This window comes from Pithys albifrons, chromosome 2 (genome assembly GCF_047495875.1).
Source record: "Pithys albifrons albifrons isolate INPA30051 chromosome 2, PitAlb_v1, whole genome shotgun sequence".
In the NCBI taxonomy this organism is placed as follows: Eukaryota; Metazoa; Chordata; class Aves; order Passeriformes; family Thamnophilidae; genus Pithys; species Pithys albifrons.
Genome location: NC_092459.1, coordinates 19,147,664 through 19,172,008, shown reverse-complemented (window position 1 = coordinate 19,172,008; position 24,345 = coordinate 19,147,664). Strand labels below are relative to the sequence as shown.

The 24,345-nt window shown below is 39.0% G+C and overlaps 1 protein-coding gene across 2 annotated transcripts in view; it reads right to left on the bottom strand.

The window, feature by feature from the left end:
• ARHGEF10 (Rho guanine nucleotide exchange factor 10) overlaps window positions 1-24,345 on the bottom strand; it is a 116,831-nt gene that overhangs the window by 65,978 nt on the left and 26,508 nt on the right. Inside the window, exons 3-11 of one of the 2 annotated variants that reach the window (XM_071548437.1) lie at window positions 17,360-17,530; window positions 15,801-16,097; window positions 14,170-14,233; window positions 13,087-13,166; window positions 11,937-11,993; window positions 9,677-9,840; window positions 6,355-6,471; window positions 5,035-5,149; window positions 1,911-2,023 (exon numbers count right to left, since the gene is read on the bottom strand). In XM_071548437.1, coding sequence (XP_071404538.1) covers window positions 1,911-2,023; window positions 5,035-5,149; window positions 6,355-6,471; window positions 9,677-9,840; window positions 11,937-11,993; window positions 13,087-13,166; window positions 14,170-14,233; window positions 15,801-16,097; window positions 17,360-17,530 — 1,178 coding nt within the window. The remainder of the gene's footprint in view (window positions 1-1,910; window positions 2,024-5,034; window positions 5,150-6,354; window positions 6,472-9,676; window positions 9,841-11,936; window positions 11,994-13,086; window positions 13,167-14,169; window positions 14,234-15,800; window positions 16,098-17,359; window positions 17,531-24,345) is intronic. The other variant, XM_071548438.1, reaches the window with a different exon arrangement.

The window sequence follows — 24,345 nt, the reverse complement described above, 5'->3', positions numbered from 1 at the left end:
CTTTGCCTAAAGACATATACAGTAAAATTAGATGTGTCTAATCTGTGTTTAGAATTGATTTAGCAGTGTCTTATTTGATATATTGTATCAGCTGCTCTGGTGAAGGATACTAACACTCCACTTTTAGTCACAGTTCATTCTTCGAAAAGAATAAACATCTGTAGAAATGAAAATTTCAGGCTTTATAATATGCAGAATGGATACTAAATACTGCCTACAAGTTATTACAATAGATACAAGACTCAGTCCTAGACAGTATTTACAGGCACCAGAATTTAAACAGAAGCCATCATGCCACCTGCTGTTTGAAGCCAGCACATCCCTGCGCTGCTACAGGGCAGCCAGGCGGGAAGGAAGCCCTGACACAGGCTCTCCCTGCCTGGGGTGCCCAGGGTTCTGACCCCCTCCCACAGCCAGGACTCATGCTGGCCTCCACTGAGCTGCTTCAAAGCTTCTGTCCACCTCAGCCCACCAGAGACCCGATGACCAGCAGCCCCCCTCCCATGTATGGCCTGCTGCACCTCAGCAGTTTGGTGTCACCTCCAGATGTGCAGGTGCCATCCAGACTGCTAATACAGGCTCTAAATGCCCAGGCCTGTATCTGCTCCTGCATTGAGAACCCACTGGACTTTGCAGCATGGACTACAACCTTAGAGCATGGCATCCTCACCTGTTTTCCCCACATCTTCTAGTCCATCCATACAAACCTGTATGTCACCCACAAGGGTGGCAAAAGTGGCACAGAGTACCTTAGTCATTGACCCTTTCTCACTATGTCCCTACCCCACTAAGCCACCTACTCATGTTTTTCGCAGCTTCCTTTTGTTGGCAATGCAAATATAAGAAACGCTCACACTTCACCAGCTGCAGCTGAGCTTTAGCTTTCCAAACTCCATTCTGACCTCTTGGACAACTCCTCCCGGGTAGATAAGCAACACATATCATGATTTACACAAATATTACTGGTTTATTCCAAACTAGAAGCACTATGGTATTTTGTAAAAGAGGGTAAATTTATTTTTAATTACTTACAAAAAAAAATCTCAGTGAAACTGAAATTCCTATTTGGAAAGGAGGAAAAGACAGCATTCAGACTGATACTGAAGTCTCACATTATAATAAAATCTTATGGTAATGTAACACAGTTTGGCAGTTGCATTGTCACAAGATTAGCACCTTTCTGTGCTAAACACATGAAAAAAGCAAACCTCACCAAGCAAACCAAAAAAAACACATCACTCTCCTCAACTGCCCCTTAATTTGGTGGGTTTGCTGTTTTCTGAAGCTACTGACCAACTAACTCATGACTTGACACAACAAAAAGCTAAAAACACTCATATAGTTATTAGATGTCATAAAAATACAGTAAAATGAAACCACTGGATTTATTTTCATCCAAAATCTCTAACTGATGCTGATTTCAGTGTTTTTTGAAGTAGTTTCCACAGTGACTACAGACTTTGAGAGGGAGAACAGCAAAATATATTCTTCTGTAGACTTGACTTTACTGGGGACAAGGTTTTTTTAACCAAGAAAAACCTTAAGATTCAGTGAGCATACAGAATATTCTCTACTTTTAAAATGGAATTCCCATAGCACCCAGAACAATGTCTTCTGACTCAATAAAAATGCTTTAATTCGCTTCTTTTTCACTCAAAACTATGACACTACTTGAAGTGTTCAGCTAGTGAAATGATACAGTTATTACAGATCATTTTGCCATGCAAAACAGCATTTTGCATCTCTGGTTGAATTCAGGACTGATGCAACTTACATTTACACATACCAATTTTCAAAAAACTACTTCTGTTCTGAATTTGTTTGGAGAGCAAAGGCACCTAAGAGCCATTGATGTAGAGCAGAAGGGGAGGAAAAAGAGGCAGAGGACCATATTTCCCAAAGTTTACTACCTGCTGCTGTGATAATCCTTCAGGCATAGGAGTCATAATTGCTTCTGTATGCAAACAGTCCACATCAATAAATAAATTCAGCTCTTCTTCTTCCAAACATGATGATCTATGATCTACAATTAAATAACCAAAATGTCAACTTCTAACACATGTGGACTAAAAGAAGGAAGAAAAACCCCAAACAAAAACAAAAATCAGAAAGCAAAGATCCTATCATCCAAGCACAGCAGATATACATGTTATCTTATGAACCAAAAGAAATTTCCCAGCACTCCTGTATCATCTGTGAAATCACAAACACCACCACCAATAGGCGCTCTAATACAAAACATCTTTCAAAGGCATCCTAAAATTCACATAGCAGGCAACAGCCTATGCATCTTTTGAAAGGAGAACAGGGCTGTCCAGAGTGCAGAACATGACAAAGGAGGGTTAAAGCACTGCAGCTCCAGGGTTAGCACTTTCAAACTAAGTGAATTTTGGGCAGAAATTACACACACCCATAATATGATCCAGCTAAAAATATTCCACACACCCTTCCATAACTGAATTAAAATAAGTAAAGAAATTTGCCAATGTTTGCTTTCATCAGAAACAGGAGTAAGGGGTTCTGCATGGCTCCATATGAACAAATTTTACCAACAAAAAGCACCACCAAAGTGCAGTGACAGGTGGCAGTAAAAGCCAGCCACATAAGCAGACATGAGGAAAGGACGGATAAAGAGAGAACAGAATGAGAAACTATGTCTTAGAACAAAAAGGTAAGTAAGGGAAGCAGATCTGAAAACTAGAAGAAATTCATGAGTTTATTCAACAAATTTGTCACTAGCTCCCTACATATTTGGTAAGTGGTTATGGGATTACACCACCTACAGATACACTGTGTCTGCCACCTAATCTCCAGAAAAGTAAGGAGTGCAAGGTCCACTGTGCCCTGCAGATCATTTTCATAGGTGCAACTGCAAGAAGGATACATTTTTGATCACTAAAGTTTGTGCAAATAACCTGTCCATATTCTATCTGTCAATTAAGTAAATTCAGAAGCAGTTAGAGGCCATGACAGGGATGTAAGATGTGTGCTGGTCCTTACAGATAGGACACAGCTTTATGTCAGCTCACTCACTAAAAATATCTTGTTCCAGTCTTGTGGTTTTAGCTTCCTAAAACTGAAGTTTTATAAGCTTTGAAGTTACTACCATTCAAGTAGTTGGGCAGAAACTTGACCAGAAAGACATACTACCTCTCAGACTTCTCACAAAGAAGAAATTAGTTTCTTTTACTACCCAGTGCCTCTTGAAAAAATTACCTGTGGACAGCTGCTGCTGAGGCTCAAAGGGCTGTCTCGTGCTCTTAACTACAGAAAGGACATAAATACTTCTGAGTTTGATTTTAGGTGACTTTCTCTTTTCCCAGTCCAAATTCAGCTTTCACTAAAAATCAAACTCATAAAGCAGAACAGTCTTAAGCACAGAAAGCATTATTTCTTGACAATGATGATCTTTTTAAATGGTCAGCTCTCCCTCCACTGAAAATCATGCCCTAACAACTTATTTTCCTGACATTCAGGAGTTATGTGATGGAGACAACCGGACAGACTTAGTAACTGTGCTGGTTTTGGCTGAGGTAGAATTGTCTTCATAGTGGCTGGTATGGGGCTATGCTTTGGACTGTGCTAAACACAGGGTAGATAATATAGAGATATTTTGTTATTGCTGAGCAGGGCTTACAGAGAGCCAAGGCTTTTTCTACTTTCCACACTGCCACACTGGCAAGGGAGGTTGAGGGTCCATGGGAGGTTGTGAGGAGACACAGCCAGGGCAGGTGACCCAAACTGATCAAAGGGATATTCCAGACCATATGACATCATCCTCAGTACATAAAGTTGGAGAAAGAAAAAATAAGGAGACCTTTGGAGTGTGATAGTTTTGATCCAGGCCTTCCTTAGTAACCAGTTGTAATTAAGGGAACGCCCATTTCCCAGGTATTCCACACTGTTTTTTACATAACAAGGGAGTACACATAAGAGAGATAGGAAATTCTTTTTCTTCTACTTCCAGAAAGGTTTGGGAGCAGTTGGTCTCTGTGTTGGTCTCACTTATCAGAGCCTGAGGCCTGTTGCAGGGACTGCTGTTATCTGCCATATGGGAGATCAAAGAGAGTGCTGGCCTTCTCTTGAGAGGAGTTGGTGAGATTGTATTGTTCTACTTTTTTGGGGGGGTTGTTTGTACTTGTCTGTTCTGGGGTTTTTTTGTCCCTCCTTTGTCCTTGTTTCTCTCACCTTTTTCCCTTTTCCCCTCAGGAGCTCCCTATTGTATGTACAAATTTTATATATAATTGTAAATATCTGAAAATATATATATATTCTGATATAATTCAGTTTCATTCAGGCTTCTCTCAGGCTTTCAGGGTTTTTTTGGATTTTTTTTTTCCCTTTCTTAAAAGAGAGAGAGAAGAAGAGAGGGGAGCAGCCTGGCCTCGGCAGGGAGACTCAGGCCAAACCAATGCATGGAGTGATGGCGTTTTGTCTTCTCAAGTAACTGTTCCATGTGATGGGGCCCTGCTCTCCTGGCTGAACACCTGCCTGCCCATGGGAAGCAGTGAATTAATTTCTTGTTTTTCTTTGCTTGGGTGTATGGCTTTTTCTTTCCTTATTAAACTGTATTAACTCACAAGTTCTCTGCCTTTTACCCTTCTGATTCTCTCACAGTCCTACTGGTGGGAGAATGAACAAGTGGCTGCGTAGGGCCTGGTTGGTGGCTGGGCTTAAACCACAACAGTAACTTAACTTCCATGCTTCCATCTACCAATACATAGACAGCATCTATGATACTGTTTGGTGGGAATTTTTTTGTTGCTGTTTTTAAGATGACCTTTCTCTGTGGTCCTCAGGCTTCTCAGGTCACAGAGGTTCTTGCCCCAAACATAAAACTACGTAAGATGTATTGACCATACTGTCATCATATTATATCACACATTTTTGATAAAAATCTGATTTTTTACATCTATTTCTCAACTCCCAGTACAAAAATCTAATAATCTAATAAAAATGTAATAGGCCATTCATTTTCTTTCTCAGAAGTTACTGGCGAGAGTAACAAAGAGAAACACTATAATAGGCACATACCTTGAGAAATGAAAGATTTTGTTCTAATGAAGCTACGGCCCTTCTTCACAGCTGCTTTTGTCTTTTCAAGTCCATCTTTGGTACCTTCTCTAGCAGCTCTCATAAGCTTTTGCATCTGTAAGATAAAAAATACAGTCTACATGTTCAGTGAATAATAGGAACACATTTGAGCCTGTACATGATATACAATATTTTTGATAAAAATATCTGTAAGACAAAAAAAACTGTCAAGCAGTTTACACTATAAATATAGTCCAAAGTCAAAGGAATATATAATAAGTTGACAGGACCATCAAAGCTCAGATATGAGTGCCTGTATTTCTTAACAAAATAAAACCTGGAGACAGGGACTTCATGGCAAATACTGCATCCAAGTCTAAAATAGCAGAAATGCTTAAGAACCCTTCTGCATCAAATATATGAAATCAAAGTAATCTCAAATGCTCAGCTTACAGTATGCAATAAATACCTACTACTCACAAGTCATTAATGGACGGGGGTCTTATCCATCTTTCCATGTCCCAATAACTCTTCCAAAGTATTTCTGGCCTCAAGATAATCCCCTAGACTTGGTTCTATATTAACTGTATTCTTAAATAAACACCGTAATGCAGAAAATGTTACAACTATTAATCATATTCATTGAATAAGTTGATTTAACTAAGAATTGCTTAATCTTACAGTACACTGCTAGAGCCAAACGAAATATCATGCAAAAACAAAAAGAAATAAACCACTGAAATGTTGTTTTGCTAGAAAACTCTTATTAAAAACCTGCTTTCTACTTTTGCTTTTCCAAAATGCCACCACAACAAAAAATCACCACTACTGTCAGAACACAAACAAAGCTGTCTTGATGCAATCAGGCAATTTCTTGGTTTGAGATGAAACTTTTAGCAAAAACCCAGCATTTTCATACTGGTTCTGTTCTGACTCCCACAGTTTGATCCTATGTGGTTGGAGTGCCAGGGTCAGGCTACCTCCATGGAGCTCATCCAGATCTCAGAGAGGCACTGGGGCTGTACACCTGGCTCACACTCTGGGATAAAGGCACCAGTTCGCAGGGAAAGACAATGCCTTACTTCATCTTCTGAGATCTTCTGTAAACATTAAAAGTATGCATCAAAAAAGATGCTTGACCAAGTACTTTTACGACTATAGCAATATTATAGTCTTTAATTTAAGACAATTCATCATATTTAGAATTAATTTCATAGAAATTATTGTCCACTTGGAAAAGTTATTAATAAAAGACAACATTGTCTGTGTTGGAAAAGCAATTATTTAAATATAGCTAGTTACAAAAATCAACTACACTACCTTCAGCTCATGTTTTTGCTTTAGTTGCTGAATCTCTACCGCTCCCACAGTGTTTGCCATCAAATCTTTCATCTTTTTTTCATAATGCTCCTTTAAACGCGTTAGGTCATGAGAAAGCTACAGTGTATAAAAAGACACAATCTTTTCAAAAAGCTGTAGTGCAAACTTCATGCTAAAGCACTCGCATCAATCATGCATGTTGTCCCATCCACCTACTGGTACTCAGACAACTGAGGGAAAACTATCACTTAGGGAAGTCCAGTCTGACAAATGGACCATCACTCCTGTGCAGTGCCGAACTCAGCCAGATACTTTTCTGCTACGTTGGCAACTATGCAAAGACAGGGGCAAAGCCGCTTAGGCTAAGCTAACTCTACTGTCATATATATTAACTATATTGCGCGTATCTTAACAGCTGCAAGGAAACATCAGCTTTAACTATGAACATTATTCACTGGAGCACAAGCCCTAGCCAGTGTATTTTGGACCATCCTTCAAAACAGTGAATTGGAAGAATTCTCAGAGACTGAAAAAACTGCGTAGGTTGCTGGCACCTGAGAAGAGTGAGACTGATGGTGCAGTCAGTCAGGTAAGGAGACACTAACAGGATGCATGGTTTTGTAATTTCCACATGCATCTATCATAGCCTCATTGTATGACCATGGGTGTAACCACCTTGTACATGAATACATCCATTTGCAAGCTAAGGAAACTATCACAGAGAAAGAAATGTTCTGGAATACTAATTAACATTTGTTAATAATTATGAGAAAGCTAGACAAAAGAGATTAAAATGCAACCAGGAAAGGAAAAAAGGAAAGTATTTGGTGTGCTCTGTAATAGAAGTTCAATGGAAAACCCATCATCTTGATGTCAACAGAGTTATTTGGCAAGAGATCACAGCCTCAGGAAAGAGAAGGCCACTAAGTTGAAGACAAAGGGACAGGTCCAGCATGTAGCTTCACCAGGCTGGGTCAGGATGTAATTACATTCAACGTGAGAATTCTGGCATTACAGCAGTATAATGAAGAATAGCATCTGTTTCACACACTAGAAATATTTACTAGCACAAAAAAACTTCCCAACTTAAATTTATATTAGTAAATACATAAAAGAATAAGAATCATAAGAAAAAAGTGACTTTGAGAGAAGTCATACCAGCACTCTAAATTAAAAATCCCACCTCCAACCTGCAATACTTTTCAATCAACACTAAAGATAATAAGCAAGGCAAGTCCCTCACAAGTTCTAAAAGGCTACACAAGGCAATGTGCTGGAAATATACTGTAATATCCATCACAAGACCTGAGGAGAACTGAGAGTGCAAGGAATGAATACAGAGAAAAGGTATATAAAGTGGAATGGTTTCTGCCTGTGTTGAAGTGCCAGTGTAGGAAGGGCTGGGGTTGGTTTGTTGGGGAGTTTTTGGTTGGGTTGTTTTGGTTTTGGAGGGGGTGTGTGTGTTTGTTTTGGGGTTTTGGGGGTTTGTTTGGTTTGGCTTTTTAGTTGTTCGGGTTTTTTCAGTAGTCCTAAAGATTCTGTCTTTCTTCATTCTCTGACAAAACCCTTCTCTAGTTTCCTGATTTCTCTATCTCCCACTAACCCATCTAGAGGCGGGAGCCTCTCAGACTTCTCCAGCTACCCACTGAAGTGTTCCTAGGCTCCTCATGCCCATCCCTGCAAGGCAATCCCTAAAACCTTTTGTCACAGGCCTGGAAAAGCCAGCTGCAAGGCAGTATTCAGGAGCACACCTCTCTCCTTCCACCACTCCTCAACCTCTTGCTCAAACACTTCGTGCCTCATTTTGGCACCATCAGGCTCAACCACTAAGAACAGTTTCCTGTGCCTGTGTTTAAAAATAATGTCTTTAAAGCTAGCTTTGCACATATGTATAAATAAATCCTTATGACTTCGGCCAAAGCTGAAGCTATGGATAACAGGAAAAGATTTAGAGAAGAAGAACAAACCAGCAGCCGTGTTAAACTTAAACACACGCATGCAAAGTAATTTCCTAGTCTTTTCTGAGATATTTAAAATTAAAAAATAACCAAACTCAGTTTCTTCAGTCTTGTTAAAAAACTCCCCAGAAACAAACAGCTGCAGAAGGTTAAACTTGTTCTAGTCAGAACAAAACCAAGATAAAAGGATGAGCACTCAGCTTACAAAGTGCAGATTTGGGTGGGCTCAAGTCTTGCAGTTAATTGCTCGCTCCCTGATTTCCACAGGGCAGCCAGCAAGGATGTAGGAAGGGGGAGAGTAGACAACATGTTCTGGAGGGAAACACAGACAGCGAGGCTTTTATTCTCACCAAGATAAGAAACCTGCAAAATGAAAATAAGGGTCCCATGAAATAACACCCTGTCCACAACCCCTATACTTTCCAGCCATGGGGTGCTGACACAGCTCACAGCACACAGCTGTGGAGCGGCTCTTAGGGGTCTGTCCCTAGTCAGCACACACTGGAGAGCAGTGAGGGTTTTGCAATGACTCCATGCACTGAGTCTGGCCCTGCTTGTCCCCACTGCTCACCACACTCCCTACTCCAAGCACTCAGGGCAGGGCTCAGGACACTGCCAAGGTGTCAGAAAAGACTTTCCTCTCATGGAGAGGGCACAAAAGGGCAGGAAGAAAGGAGTCGAGTTCAGGGCTCCTCCCAGTGTGAAACAGGAGAGATGTAGCAAGGGCAGGCACTCATGTCACTGGTGTCCTCCTGCGTCCCAGAGAACAGATGTATCCAAAGACACTAGACCAGAGAAGTGTCACAGATGGATCATTTTAATCATGCCACCTCTCTTCTCTGCTTAGTAAATGGAACAGAGTTCTCTTTGATTACAAAACTCTTTTATTTTCAGAGTTTTTTTAAGCTCTGTCACCTTCAAACAACAAAAGTGATACCGATCTAAAACAGAAAGGTGGTGAACAGTTTTGTGACTAGAGCCACTAAAGATCCCAAACCTTCAATTCTTGTCAGGCTTATCCCCATTTGTTCTTTACATTATTTTCCACATTTATTCACCACTTACACTAATCCAGCAGCAGCAAAAGGAACAACCCAAAAGCAAAAATAATCTCATTTTTAGTTTCACTTTTATCCAAATTAATTTTTTCTCTCCTTTTAAAAGAGCTTCTGTTTAATATTTTCATCTTTTCTTTTCCGTGTTACATTTTGTTGTGTACTGTCCCTTCCACACTGATCCACATCTCCTTTAAAAAGATGCTGTTGGCATTTGAAAAACTGAGAAGAAGAGAAATACAGGTGAGAAAAACAAGTGTTGAAAACCAGGATAACCTCAACAACTGAGCAGCACTGTGGGATACATACATGTCTCTTGTGGTTGCCTCGCAAAAAGGAGCTGGGAATCCCATTTTTACACTCAGAATCACTCTGTTCTTCATAGCTTTCAAACTCACTTGAACTCCACCCATATTCCAGTGAGCTGTTTCCACCATCATCACCGTTTTCAACATCATCATAAATCATTTCCTCTGCAAGAATTAAACCAAAATTAAAAAAAGCTACACTGAAATTTATTTTTGTTTCAATATCAAAAATCTTTTTCAGGGTGTACTATAAAGAACTGTGCACAATTTTGTACATACATGAAAAATTCTGAATTAAAACCAACATTCAAACAGCCAAAGTAGGTTGTTTTTGTTGAAACAGAGTACTAAAAGAGGGCAGTGCTAAGGGTACACACCACAATCCTTTTAAAAACATGCACTATTCAAACAACAGTGTTATGAACAAATCCCACAACACATTTTAGAACTTCAAAGGAAGTTTGAACTGTAGCTGCGAACAAACATTTACACTGAAAAGCACCATCCTTCCATTTGCAAGCTTGCCATTTGTCCCTGGGAACATCATCAGCTCAAATGACAATTGCAAGAATCAAACGAAAATGTCACTACTTTAACCAAAACAGATCAGACCAAAGTAGCAAGACATGTGTTGCACTATGATATTTTATGACTCATCATTCTTGCAATTCCACCAGCCCCTAGAAGTCTTCCACATCTGAAGGTTACCTTGCTCATAATCTAGTCTAAGAACCTGAAGTATTAACCTTTTCAAGATATGGAAAGCTGTATTGCAAAGGCTGACAAAAGCACCTCCTGTTAACGACATTGGTCTTTTCACCAGCACAAATGTCAAGTACAACAAACTGACTCAAAACAAAATGGAAAATTTAGTGCCAATTACTTATCAGGAATGTGCTTTACATGCAGCATCACTTGTCATTACAAGTAGAAAAGTGTGGACACTTTTGCCAGGAATCATTAGTCAGAGGTTATTGGAATAGTTGTGTCTCACTGACAAAATAAACAAATAATAAACATCAAAAGTATGAATGTACAAAGATGAAACTTCCCTTACTACCTGTTTTCTCTGAATCTTTCAACGTCCTTGGTGAAAAAATGAAAGCTGAAATTATATTGATGTCTTCTGTGTTAAGCTAAAAATTCTGACTGAACTGCTCAGCAGAGCTTTGTTCCATATCCCATATCCCACCCAGCTCAGCCTCCTGGGCCTGGTTTACATGTTTCCTGACTGAGTAGCAACAGCACAAAGATGTCCCCACACACAGTAGCATAGTCCACTGAGGGACCTTCCAGTAACACAAGCATTCAAGTTATGAATGTAACAAAATACCTTCCAATAACAAATGATAATAAAAAATCAGTAGTAATTTGTAACACCTTGCCTGAACACCAGTAAGGACAAGAAATTAAAATGTTACAGCTTTAAATATTGATGTGGTTTCACACAAGAAAGCTTAAGTGTTTTCTTGAATCATTAACAACTTCAGTAACAAACGCCTACACCCTATGAGAGCCATGATGAGTAGATGCTGAATGTCTAATAAGCTGATCCACTCGAACACAAAATCAGTGAGTAGCAACCAATCTTTAAACAGAATTCACTATAACCAAAAACCGTACAACAAATCTGAGCGAGAACTCACTGAAATAAGCTTCTTGAGCCCTAGCTCCATCATTCCCAGTAAACTCTTGGCTCCAGCAACTACTTTGAGATCTATTCTGCTCCCTCCAAACATGGTCACACCATCAGGAGCAGACCACTCCAAAGCTGAAATAAAATACTTCACAGAGCTACAGTCAAGATGGCAAACAGTCTCTCTGAATCTCCTCTTCCATCTATCAAGCATTTTTATGATGAAGGGGACTTTCAAGAAAAGAGCAGTTTTCTACAGTCATGACAGCGATGCATTATCATTCATAATTTAACTATTTAAAACACCCTTTTCCTACCTCCCTTGCCGTGTTTAGGTCACCATAGCTACAATGCCCAACACCGTAACTCTCTATTATGCAGAATACTCAAGCAGTTAGGACAGTATCTATAGAATAAAGCAGAACTCAGCTTCTGAGAAGAGCAGTGGAGGAGACCTCATAAGATAAAGTCTTTCAAGCATCAGTTTAATTCTGAACTTTCTAAGACCTATCAATTATTGACAAAATGATTTTAGGTACTTAATGAACAAATCTGTTCAGTATACATTCATATAATTCCATATGACATTGCTATCAGTGTGAGCTGTATTACAAAGACCTCAAACCTGGTTCAGAGTCTGAATCTTCTCTTGGTACATCATCATAAATTACCTCATCCGTATCTAAAATCAAAACAGAAAAAAAAACAAATGAGAAACTTCCTTAAACTGGAATTGAACCAATAGTCCTTAAAACACTTTGGCTTTTGGTCAGCCCTAAATTATCAGGCAGTTGAGATGCTGTAGGTCCCCTCCAAATGAAATATTCTATTCTAAAGAATTTTGGTTATATTGGCACATATGAATACAATGGAGATATGACATTCTCCACAAGCATTCTGCTTGTACATCTAATTATTCAAATAATGCAATAATGCACAAAGTAGTATTTAGTACTTGTGAAATTTCAGTTTTATCTGCATTGTTTATGATGACCTTGGGCAGTCTGAAAACAAAAATCCACTTCTATAGCCAACATTTCTCTCTCCTTTTTACAGCAGTATGGTATGATCTGTGCCTGTCAAAGGCTGCTCATTGCCATACTAAATGGTTGTATAGTAGCTGTAATAGACTTTTTAAATAATCAAAACTAAATAATGTAATTGTAGCATATCATAGTACATTAAGAGGCAGAATGAGGGTGCATATTCTTCAGTCTCTTCAAGTGAGACAAGACAAACTTCCAGCCCAGCACAAACAGCTGCGAAAAGGCAGGATAACGTGTCCTCAAACCACACAGTCTCTGTTCTGGTTTAAAATGCAGTTCTCAGTCAAAAGCCAATGGCACACAACAAGAAAAAGTGGCAATTCCTTCCTTTCCACTTTCTCCAAGTACTTATTTGCCAACTACTTCATGAGAAGAGAAATTTCATATACAGCCACAGAACAGACTCTGAACTGGAGCATATTTCCACTGTACACACACTGATGGAGCCAAATGACTTCCACAGGACAGTGACAAATAATTCCACAGACTCCAAAAGGTGCTCCATGGAAAAGTGAATGTTAACTTTATTCTAAAATGGACAATTTTATTACATTGTTGAATGCTTTAATGGTACGACTTGGTTCTGGAACATATCTGAAAAAATACAATAAAAGGGAACATGGACATTCCTGCAAAATGTACTGGTACACAGAGACACACGTATCTGTGGATCACAACTTAAAACTGGACTTTTTCTACAGTTGTACTTCAGTGCCCAATGATACTCACTTTCCATCCATGCTGTATTTGCAGGATCTGCAACCCATTTGGCCAGGGCATCATCCTCTCTCTTGGTCTGGTTATCTTCACTTGAAACAAAGGCCATAAAATAAAAGCATTAAAAGTTACAACACAATGTTTTTAAACAGCTGCAAAGACAAGGCAATAAATATCTACCTGCCTTCCAGTTCCTACTCCAAGGTTGCTGATTATTCAAAACTTTCCCTTCAGCATGTAGTTAGGATATTAATAATCTATTCTACTTAATAGTCTGACAATTTTAGTCAGGAAATTGAAAACACTTCACTTTTGAGTTCTATCAGAATACACAAAATTGTCTTAGAAAGCAGCAAATTGAGAGCTGCTTTTTCATAGTAAATAGGACTAAGCCAATCAGGCTTATCAAGGCTGTTACCAGCCTCTGATGGGTGCTGGTGAAGCTGAACCTGCAGCAGCATGAGCAGTTTTGGCTACCCAATACTCCCCTTCTAGAGGGTTGTGGAAAAATTGAAACCACCTCTAGAGAGATATGGAGAAACTAAAGTCAGGGACTAAAGCACGTGGCTTACAAGGAAGAAAAGGAGAGTCATGGAGATTTATTTAGTCTGGTGAAAAGGACGAAATGGGGTGACTCAACAGCAGCTACAGCTATCTGAAAGAGAACTACAGAGGTGATGGAATCAGGGTTATTTTTTTGTTTGTGTTTGCTTCAGGGGTTTTTGGGGTCATTTTTTTCTCAGTGCCAGAGGAAGAGGGAATGGTCAAACTGCCCATCGTAAGATTTGGTGTAGACTTTTTGGGGGGATAAAAATAGTACAGCAGGGAAGACTATGGCAGTCTGTTGCAGCTGACATCGCTATCACTCAACAAAAACTAAACTCAGTTTCTTAAAAAATGTCATGCATAGTAACACATAGAAGACCTCAGTTAGTGCTGATTTTGGTACACAACCAGTTACAGTTAAGAAAATGAAAAAAAACCCCAAACAAACATGGAAACATCACACAAGAAAAAATAAGATATTTATCAAATGCAAGCTTCCCTAGGAATTAAGGTTTTACAAATCACTAAAAAATGCTAACTGGCAATCACCTATTTTGAGGCTCCTCTGAGTTTACAGAATTATAATTACATTCTTCAGTTGCTGACTGCATACCTGTCAAGCAGAAAAAAAAACAAACATGAAAATGGTTGAAATGTCACTTTTGTTCAAGTTGCACATTTAAGCTCAAGAAACCAATTTTACTAGTTCCTTGCTAATGAATAATCTACTTCTACACAATATTTTTATTCTTAAATGTGTCTAAAATCCATTTAGAAGTTTCTTCGCTCTATCAATTTTTGAAAATTAAATAATTCAAAGACACAACCATTTGTTATAAGAGCTCTTAAGAGCAAATGACAATTACTTGCTGCATTTAATTCTAATCTCTCAAACATATGCCTCTACAGGAAATAACAACCACACATACATTTGCTTTTACTTGTCAGTATTCCTAATGATGGTAGAAAGCAAAGGCTGGTGTTATGGGTTTAGCCAGGTGGGTCTAAACTTAGGTTTTAAAGTTCAGCTAGGCCTAGGATTGTCAGCTGATTTAAGCTGGGCTGAGCTAGCTCACAGCTGACTTCTTCCAGCCAATAATATTATATTCCATATCATACTACATCATCTCAAAGGGTGTAAAATCCAGTGTGTGGGAGTGGCTTGGTCAGTTCTGCCATGGGCGAGGTACAAGCCGGACGTGACCCAGCTTTTGTCTTGGAGCAAGCCTTGCTCTGCCCCTGCTGCCTCTGCTTGCATTTTGTTTGCATTCAGGGAAGTAGAAACATCTTTGTTGTTACTCTTTCTGTTTCTTGCTATGTGTCTCTTAGAGTACTTACAGATCTAGTGTAATAGACTTTGCTTTGTATTAACTGGGGAGTGGGAAGTTATGCCTTGTTATATATATGTAACTTGTGTAAGTGTGTGTTATATTGTAGTTTCCTCTTAATTTTCTCTTTTCTGTATAAATACATGTAGTTAGTTTCAGCATAAACCTGGTTTGAGTTTTTTTTTTTTCCCTCTCCCTCTTCTTTTTCCCTTGGCTGGCTGGGGGGAGGAGGAACCCTTTCACTCTGTCCTGGACAGTTGGCGATTTGCCAGCTCAACCCAGAACAGCTGGAAAAAAGCCTGGAATGATAGTACAATTGCTGCCTAGGTAGAGAAAAGTATATTCCAAATACAAGAAAAAGGAAAAGGCAGGAAGATATAGGGAGCTTTCTCTTCCTAGTACTCTCTTGACATTAAACTGCCAGCTTTGCTAACTCTACAAAACAGGTGACCTCCTATTTCTGTAGTAATCCATACTTATTTCCTTCTCTACTTTCCTCTTCTGTCTTAAAATTGTACTAAAAGGCAAACAGAATACATCAAATCCCACAGCAATTCTAAATCCATGAGGACTTGAAAATAAACAAAAGAGAAGCACACACAGAAAAGGTAAAAGGGAGAGAACTCTGCCAGAACCTTGAAAAAGCAATATAAGGTACAAGAAGAAGCCATTTGGCTTGAACACTTAACTATGGCTCTGGAAATTATTTCATGACATTAAAAAGGAATTAGCATTAATCATTTCCACACTTATCCAGGCTGAATGCTATACAGGCATTAACAAAGGAGCACAGGTACATGAAATTAAACAAGAATTCCCCTTCAAATAAAGTAAGGTGCCTAAATACAGTACCTTCTTCGTCTACAGAAACACTGCGAATTATGACAGGACTGGAGTATGCTGGCAGGATCAAAGGTAAGTTAGATGGCACAGCATATCCACAAGGGACAGGAACAGAATATCCAGCAGACAAGTTTGGACTTGCACATTCATCTTGAGGACTTGGTTCTGGTGATGAGGATGGATCCTTTTCTTGGATTGGTGAAATATTTATGACTGAGTAGGGATTTACTTTGGCTGGAGCACCTTCCACAGCAGGTTCTGATGTTTGCAGCTTTTCACTGTTTTCTAAATGATCAGCTCCTTTAGCTGAAAAATTAAACAAAAAGATAATGTTTTATTTTTCATACCTCTTCAAGTTGTCCTAATATCACTCTTTGCAAGTATCCTAAACATTGACCTGATATTTACCATACAAGTTGCTTACAATCTATGGCTCAAAACTCCCAAACAGAAGTGCCATCCTCTCCATTTTACAGATGAGTAATGCAACAGTAGCAAAACAAGGTGAGTTTCAAGGACGTCCATGGAAAAACAATAACTGGATTGCAAATTTTGCATAGGAGAACATCTGACAAGTAGCCAAGGTCCTCTTCTGCTTGTCATAAGCACATGGCTCAAAACAGGCTTAAACCCTGAAGTTTAAAATTTGGATTCTAGATTATCTGGATCTCACACATATAAGAAACATTTTAGGAATAGGCATGAGGACAGAAAAAGTTCACTGAGGACACTCCTCAAAGAACAGTTCTGAAAACACTCTGTTAAGGAAAAAAATAATTTTCCAAGTTTTCATCTTTGAAAACGTAATTTTTTTCTTTCATGAAAAGTTCCTGGTATTTTTTGAGACACAGCAGAACGAAAGGCCCCTCTGAAGTGAGCTGCAGAACTGCATCCTAAGCAATCACATAGTTTGAGCTGTAAGCACAACTTCACAAATGGGTGAGCAAGCAACAAATTTTCGGGAAAAGATGTCATTGAAGTTCCAGGTTATCAAAGTGCATAGTCACTCGAAGAGTTATCTAACCTTTAATTGCCATTAGAACAATGACTCTGCCTACAAAATGAAACTGGATCGAAGTAAGTAAAACCAGCTGTTAGTGATTTGAGAAGAAATACAGCAATTTCTACACTGCACCTCAGCAATGGGAACATCTGCAAGTGTTGTAACAAATGGTTTAATGTTTAGTAAGACTTCTGCTTATGAACAAAATTCTTACATTCAAACTCCACTTAGTTTAATGCACAACATCTTAAGATCAGCAATCAGCAAAATGCCTTAAGATCTGCAAGGGCATAAAGCTTTACTGTAGCATGACACTGTGACTGTGACCAATCCATTGGTTTGGGTGTCTCACTTGGATGGGAAACTTCACAAACTATATGTGATGGCCATTTGCCTTGTCAAATCTACCATGAGTGTAACTGGCAGGAATATTCAGAACACTTGCATTGTATTTGCATGGAAACCTCTTTTTATAGTATTTTTATCGCACTGTAAAAAAAAGGTATCCTGTGATCAGTCTTGGCTCTTTAGCCTAGTAGAGGTGCAGATTGACAGGCTGACTTACCTGTGGCATCAGCCTCTTGGTGCTCTATGTTATTTCCAGAATCAGGAGGGGGCAGCACAATGGCTTGCCTGTCGGCTTCTGGTATCTCATCTCCACTATCAAAGTCGAACTGTTCTCCCTCATCCTCATCCTCATTGTTCGTACCCACAGCTTTTGGTTCACGCTCTAGAACTGAGCAGAAAGTCATGCTTTTGGTTGTTTATTCTTAATAATGATTTCATGGGAGCAAGTGCTCCACATTACAAATGAAGCTTATACAATGAACCCTCAGATTTTTGGGTTACTGGAACAGAACAAAAGCTCCTTGACGTGTTGATAACCTCATGCAGTTTTCAATAAATCCTTCAGCGTAAACAAGAAAATTACTTGGAAAGCAACTAAGATGTGATAATGCAAATACTCTTGGTTTTGTTGTAATGACCCAAAACATTTTCAGGAAAACCCTTTAACAGCCAATTCTTTAAATGAGAAAAGTTCACAGGTCAATTTATTTGTACAGGGACTTTGGGACTTTATAACTTCGTTTTTCCTTTCTAACTCAAACTCCTAAATCTGTTCTCTCTTAACAGTGTCCAATGCCAGGGACAGTAATTTTCTTCACATACTTCATGACACCAGCAGACTGTTTTTTCTACTCCAATCTGCAATAGATTTAAACCAACAACTTCATGCAGCCCTACTACCACAAGGTTCACTCTGGTGAAGGGGGGGAGGACTGACTTTTCAGTTCTTACCTTTCAAGAAATAATGGCTGAAATAATTACACTTTAGTATAGGTAGGAAGTACGAATGTGGAGGGTTTTTGTCTTTGCTTGTGAAGACACTGTAGCACAGATTTGGCACTGTACATGGGGCTGGGGAGTAGGAACAGGTAGAAGTGCAAGGCAGTTTCCCTCCGTGCTACTGTGGAAAATCCACAAATATTTAAGCCCCCTCATGTATCTACATCATAAAACCATTTACTAAAATAGATAAAGACGCAAACACACTAATGGGTTATTAAAATATACCTGAAGTTGAAAAGGTTCTCCCTGCCTCCTCTTTCAGGTAACAAAATGAAAAATAAAAGTCTTGCAAGGGCAATTGGATCTCCTGAGTCATGATGATATTATCAGCTATTCTACCATCCAGGACATGTGTTTTATCTTTATGATAAAACCCACACACACCACAGCTCTAGACTGCTTAGATTGTCATGGTAATCAGCATTCCAGCCAAGGCTTCTGTTTCTTCAGGCAGGCTGAGCCAGCATATTTTACCATAGCCACAAATAACAAGATCTTTCATGCAGGCTCTCTGCAGGAGAAAAAGTGAATTAATTGTAAAAAATAGTAAGGAACAAAAAAAAGAGTTATTCTGCATTTATTGTCATGGTTAACAGCTCAGGCAGCAGGACATTTAATTTCATTTTGATGCCCTTTAAAAATCCCTCTGTATGAACTCAGCCTTTGGATTAAGGCTTCTCATTTTTTGCTTTTGTTCATTAGCAATTCTATTTTACCCTGAAAGATGCAAGAAATCCTGCAGAGCTCTTCGAAGTGATTAAAGACAAACACAGCATTCTCCTGATTCAGCATTCATCTGACTAGATTGTACTACTTGTTGCTTGACTGTAATGAAGAAAAGAAAGAAAAGGGGGAGATAATGTTTTATCTCCAGGGGTTTTTTTCAGTTTTTTATGTTTTCAATATGCCTATTGCCTACTTCAAATTTGGAAAACACAAACACCTGAAATGCCAGGTAAAGTGGTTTCTGACATTACCAGTGTGTGAAGTGTTGGCTACTCACTCAGGTTAGGCAGATAAATAAGTAGATGGCAGATACAAGCAGTTAAGAGACACAAAGCCACATTTTTTCACAGAATCATAGAATTTAGGTTGGAAAAGACCCTTAAGATTGAATCCAAACATTAAGCCAACAGTATGAAGTCCACCACTAAACCATGTCCCCAAGCACCACATCTACGTGCCTGCTAAATACCTCTAGGGATGGTGACTCAGCCACTTCCCTGGGCAGCCTCTTCCAGTGCTTGAGAACCCTTTTGGATGTACTTGTGCTGCTCTCTGCCCCTCCTCTCACTGTACTGTGTAAGTGAACCACAGCAACAACCACTTCAAATACATGAAGTAGCTCTGTATGGTGGGAGAAGGGGGAAGAAGAGGCTACTGGAATGAGTTGATCGTATCTGCAGGATTAGGCCACTTGGGAAACTGGGGCGTTGCTGGGGAAAGGCTCATCTGAGAGGCATGAACCCCCCAGCTCAGTGGAAGTGAATTCTCAACATTGGCAAAAGAAAAACTGTTGTATATGCTGAAAAAACATCTGAGCCATGCAGGGGAACATCATGGGAGCAGCAGACACCTCTGAGGTTTTGGGACTGTTAGGTTAGAGAGTATCTGGATTCTACATAAAAGGTAACTTAGGTATATAATGGTAACTTAGGTATCAGGTGCCTGGTAACTCTCCACTCCAACACTTTCCCTCTGATACAATTCCCCAGGCACCCAAGTCCAGCGCAGTGCTGTTTGTCAGACAGCCAAGATCTGGCACTAGGGAAAAAAGAGGTAATTTGAGACACTACAAGCAAAACTAATGACTTGGGACCCAGGAGCAAAATCTGGTCAACCAATGCATAATTTCCCTTCAACATGCCCCCCCCTACTTCCTCTAAAACAAGCAACCAACCCATGTTTCATAATGGTGAAAAGAAATCTCAACATTGGAATTGATTTTCTCAACTAGAGTAAAACAAAAATTGGAGGTGCCACCTAATGTTTTTCCTGTTATGGTTGTTAACACTGCCCTGTTTCATTCATTCCAAAACATTTCCTTTGCATCATAAACAAGACACAAAACCCTATAACTGAACACAGCACCTGGAAAGATCCTCTAATCACTTCACCTAGGGAGCAGCAGGTCAAGATTACAAAAGATAGAGAAAAGGAAAAAAGGGAGAAACTCCTTTCTCAGATTACACGCCCTTTAGAAAGGGCAGACTGAGACAAACATCCTCATTTCAGAAAGTTTTAAAGCTTGATTTTAGCTTTACATCACTTCTGCGTTTGCTTAATTCTGCAGGTACAAATTTTAAACTTTTAAATTTGCAGATTCTTTCCACTCATACTTAACAAAAATATTCTCCTTTAAACTTTTAATCTCCAGGGCATACTATTTTATTTGACAGAAAAAGTGTTTTAACAACAAAAATAAAAACAAAGTGGGGGCTTTTTGCTTCAACTTAAGAGCTGCTTATCACTGAAGATAAATACAGATTATGTCATTCAAAAAAAGACAAACTCCTCTTTTAAAAATATGTACTTTTCCCACCGTTCTTTGTGTTATGTCACACCACCACACAGACAAAAGCACTTGTGAAATGCTACAGTTAGGAAAACAGCAGAGTTAGAGTCGGGCTGAATCTGGCCACTAAACCCCACCATAAATCTTGCAAAATTTCATGCTCATGAAGAAAGCCCCAGTTCCACCTAACCTTTACCTGCAAATCAAAAGGATCAAGACAAAAAGTACACTTCAGGGCAACAGTGGTTGCAATAAAAAACTGAGGCTGAGGGCTGTGTGAAGGGGGGAAATTTCAAAGGCATTTTCCCCTGTAGAAAACACCTAAAGGACAACCTTCTTTTCTTTTTTTTTAACGTACTATTAAAATTCACTTTTTAAAAAATGTAATAATCACAGACTACTTAGCATTACAGAATCTGTCTGGAATTACTTCAAATAATTAAATTAGTTACTAAAAATCCAATTTGCCCTTTTACCACTACTCGCATCCATGACTTTATGTGTGCCAACCAGAGCAATGAGAATACAGTAATTGATTAAACTTTTTCATCTTATGCCAATACCCCTTTGAAGCTCTGCAAATGCTTCAGGGAAATTCTTGCATTTCTAAAAATTTCTATTTGGAGTGTTAAAGCATGAAAAAAAATCTGATATAATGGGAAAATTGTCTTCAAGTTAAATTAAGTGTGAAAGTGCTAATGTAGAATTTAAAAAAGGAATATATACTCTCAAAATTGTTAGCACAACACACAGATTTATGACTTTTTTCTGTGATATGTTATTCAGTAAAATGACTTTTCTTACGCTTCCTTCAAAAACAAGCTCACTTAGGCTCTGTTTACAGAGACCTGCTGGGGCATAAGCAAATTTAAACAAATTTTGGCCACTCTGCCAATTGAGAAGCATTCTTGGCACCATGTGCTTTTCCATTCATTATCCTTAGATTATTTATAGTTCAATGTAATACAGCTGAGGAGTTAAAAGAGTGACATTAATTTTAAAGGCCAGATTAGGCTAGTGAAGCTTCATTTATTGTTTTCTTAATTTATTTTAGTGACACAGAAGTAAAACCAAATAACTCTGCACTTACTATCATGTGCACTTTCAATACAAATGTGAACTCAAAGGGGGAGCAAGAAAAAGCACCCCAAATCTCTATCCAACCTTGCAATTGCATAAATCAGAGATGGTCTTGAAGAAGTCATCTGAGTTACTTCAATGCAAAACCACAATAAAGGAAGAAAGAAATAGAACTTCAGGCACAAGCAGTTCAGCAGTCTGGAGCCCAGCAACAACAGACCTGGGAGCAGTGGACATGAACAGGCACATGGCCATCAAGAAACGTGAATACTTTAAGCTATGTTTGAAGGTTTGCAAAATAGTTTTAGAAATAGAATAATGAAAATAAACAATAAAAATAATAGAAGAGGAAGTGTGTCGATCATATTTTAAAAGACTCACTAAACAGTTTTAGTCACTTCTACCATATGAATACCTTACACAGACTGAGCAAAGTAAGTGTACAATGCTTCAAATGAAACACATCTGGTTATTTTTTAATGAAAAAATATGAATACCACTGAACCTAAAGCAGACTGGCAGGACCTGCTTGCTCTTATTACAATGTGCAGTTTTAAAACATTTATCTTTTTCACTTATGTCATTTTGGATTGCAACAAGACACTTAGGACTGCATAGACACACCTTCCTTCAAACTGAATTCCCCAAATACTTCAACTTTCTACAAATACTTGAGCACCTTGAAATACACAAACCTTTTCAGTAAAAGAAATATTTAAAAGTTTACCATTTCATACTACTTTTAGTAATTATAAAATTCGATAACATACAGTTTACAAGTCAAAACAAACCAGCAGGCTTAGCAATCTGAGTACTTTTTAACCTTGATATATCTGGTTATTTCTCTGATAAGATACGCTTCCCTTTACCGACCCATATTTCTAGACAATGAAAATCTGCCCAGCTCCTCAAAAGTAAGTGTACAAGGCACTACATAGAAGTAAGAACTGGAAGTGTTCAGATATCAGGAAATGACTGAATTTTTAAAGTTATAATTACTTTTGTAAAGCTAACCATTTGGGTCCAAATACATCATGCTGACTGTGCTCCAGAATGAACAGGATCTCAGACTGTTCACCTTTCATTTCAGGTGAAGTTTCATAGAAGAGGCTGGACATTTGTCAGGAAGGTAAACCTTGTGCTAAGAAACACTCATGCCTGCAGAAGTTCCCCAATTTGGGCAACTTGTAAACTTTTGGAAAATGGCAACTGCTTCATATACAGAGGAACCTCGATGACAGATTTTAAGAAATTCAGTCACCACTGGACAGCCTGTCATTTTTCCCAGCTTTTAAGCACTGATTTAGGCTGCATTGCTACAGGTAGGAGGCACCACGCTATTTTCAACCCACTCTCCTTTCCCACTTGTGACCACTGGTTCTTCAGTATCAGGAGAGAAAACTGAAGTTAAACATTTCTTCACTCTGGTACCCAGCTACGTTGCTCTTAGGCCCTTCCCAAAGCACTCCTCTACTGGCACATGCACAGGTAGGTAGAGGCACAAGGTGCAGGGCAAGAGGAACTCCAGAGGAGGAAGGCTGGCTTTTAGGAGTAAGTGTTTCTGCAAATGCTGCCCTTTACTGACACTTCTAAGTCACGTTTGACATCCACCAGCATACTCTTGGCATCCAAAAATCAGCTCCTCACACAGTCATGCAGGTGGAAAGTGTCTATTTTGCTGAGGAAAAAGAAACATCTAAAACAAAATTGTGCATGCAAAAACACATGCGTTGAGCACTCCTTCCCATGGGAAGCAGATCAGAGCCAAGGACTTTCATTCCCCTTACACTTGAAGTTGTGCTAAGCTGCTGCTGCAGGAAGCCCAGGTCCCTGCGGTCCAGGCACGCTGCTAATTACACACAGCTTGCACACACACCCAAAGCATGACCGCAACGTCAGCGCTACAAGTCTCTGTGGAAAACAGTTACTAAAAAACCCTAACCAAACTAAACAGTACACATTCATGCAAAAAGTGTTTCCAGTGATGGAAACAAAAGCAAAACCACACGAATTAACAAGACTTACCTGCAAATAAACTACAAAGAAATAAGTACAAATTCCTCTTTAGTATTTCACAAATTCACACATTACATACTAATTATGTAGTCAAGCATGTACAACAGATATTATTATTCTGAATAAAAAACAAAACCAGAGTCAAAAGAGCGATGAGTCTGCCAGCTCAAGTTTCAGACAGACTGCTAACAACAGCATGTCTAATACTAAAAAATTGCATTCCCTGAAATCAAGCCCAGATCTCTGGATGTTAGGAAAGACTGACAAATAGCAAAACCCCCTGAACTTTACAAACTACTTGCAGTGCTAAAAATCTAAGCTTTAGTTAGCTAAAAATTAAAAGAACCAAGTTGCAAAAAAAAATCAAAATATCAAAATAAAACATTAGACACGAACCAGACTGTCCAGAGAGTAGTGGCAGGAACACCAGCAGACTTGCACTCCCTTGTAACTCCTCAAGACTGTTTCAGTGCTGGCTATGCTATAACCAGAAAGGCTGCCATGTAAGAATCAGCATTTTATGACCATTTACTTTAGCTGCCTCCATACTCAGGACACTGGTGACACTGGTACTGCCTGCACGGTCAAAA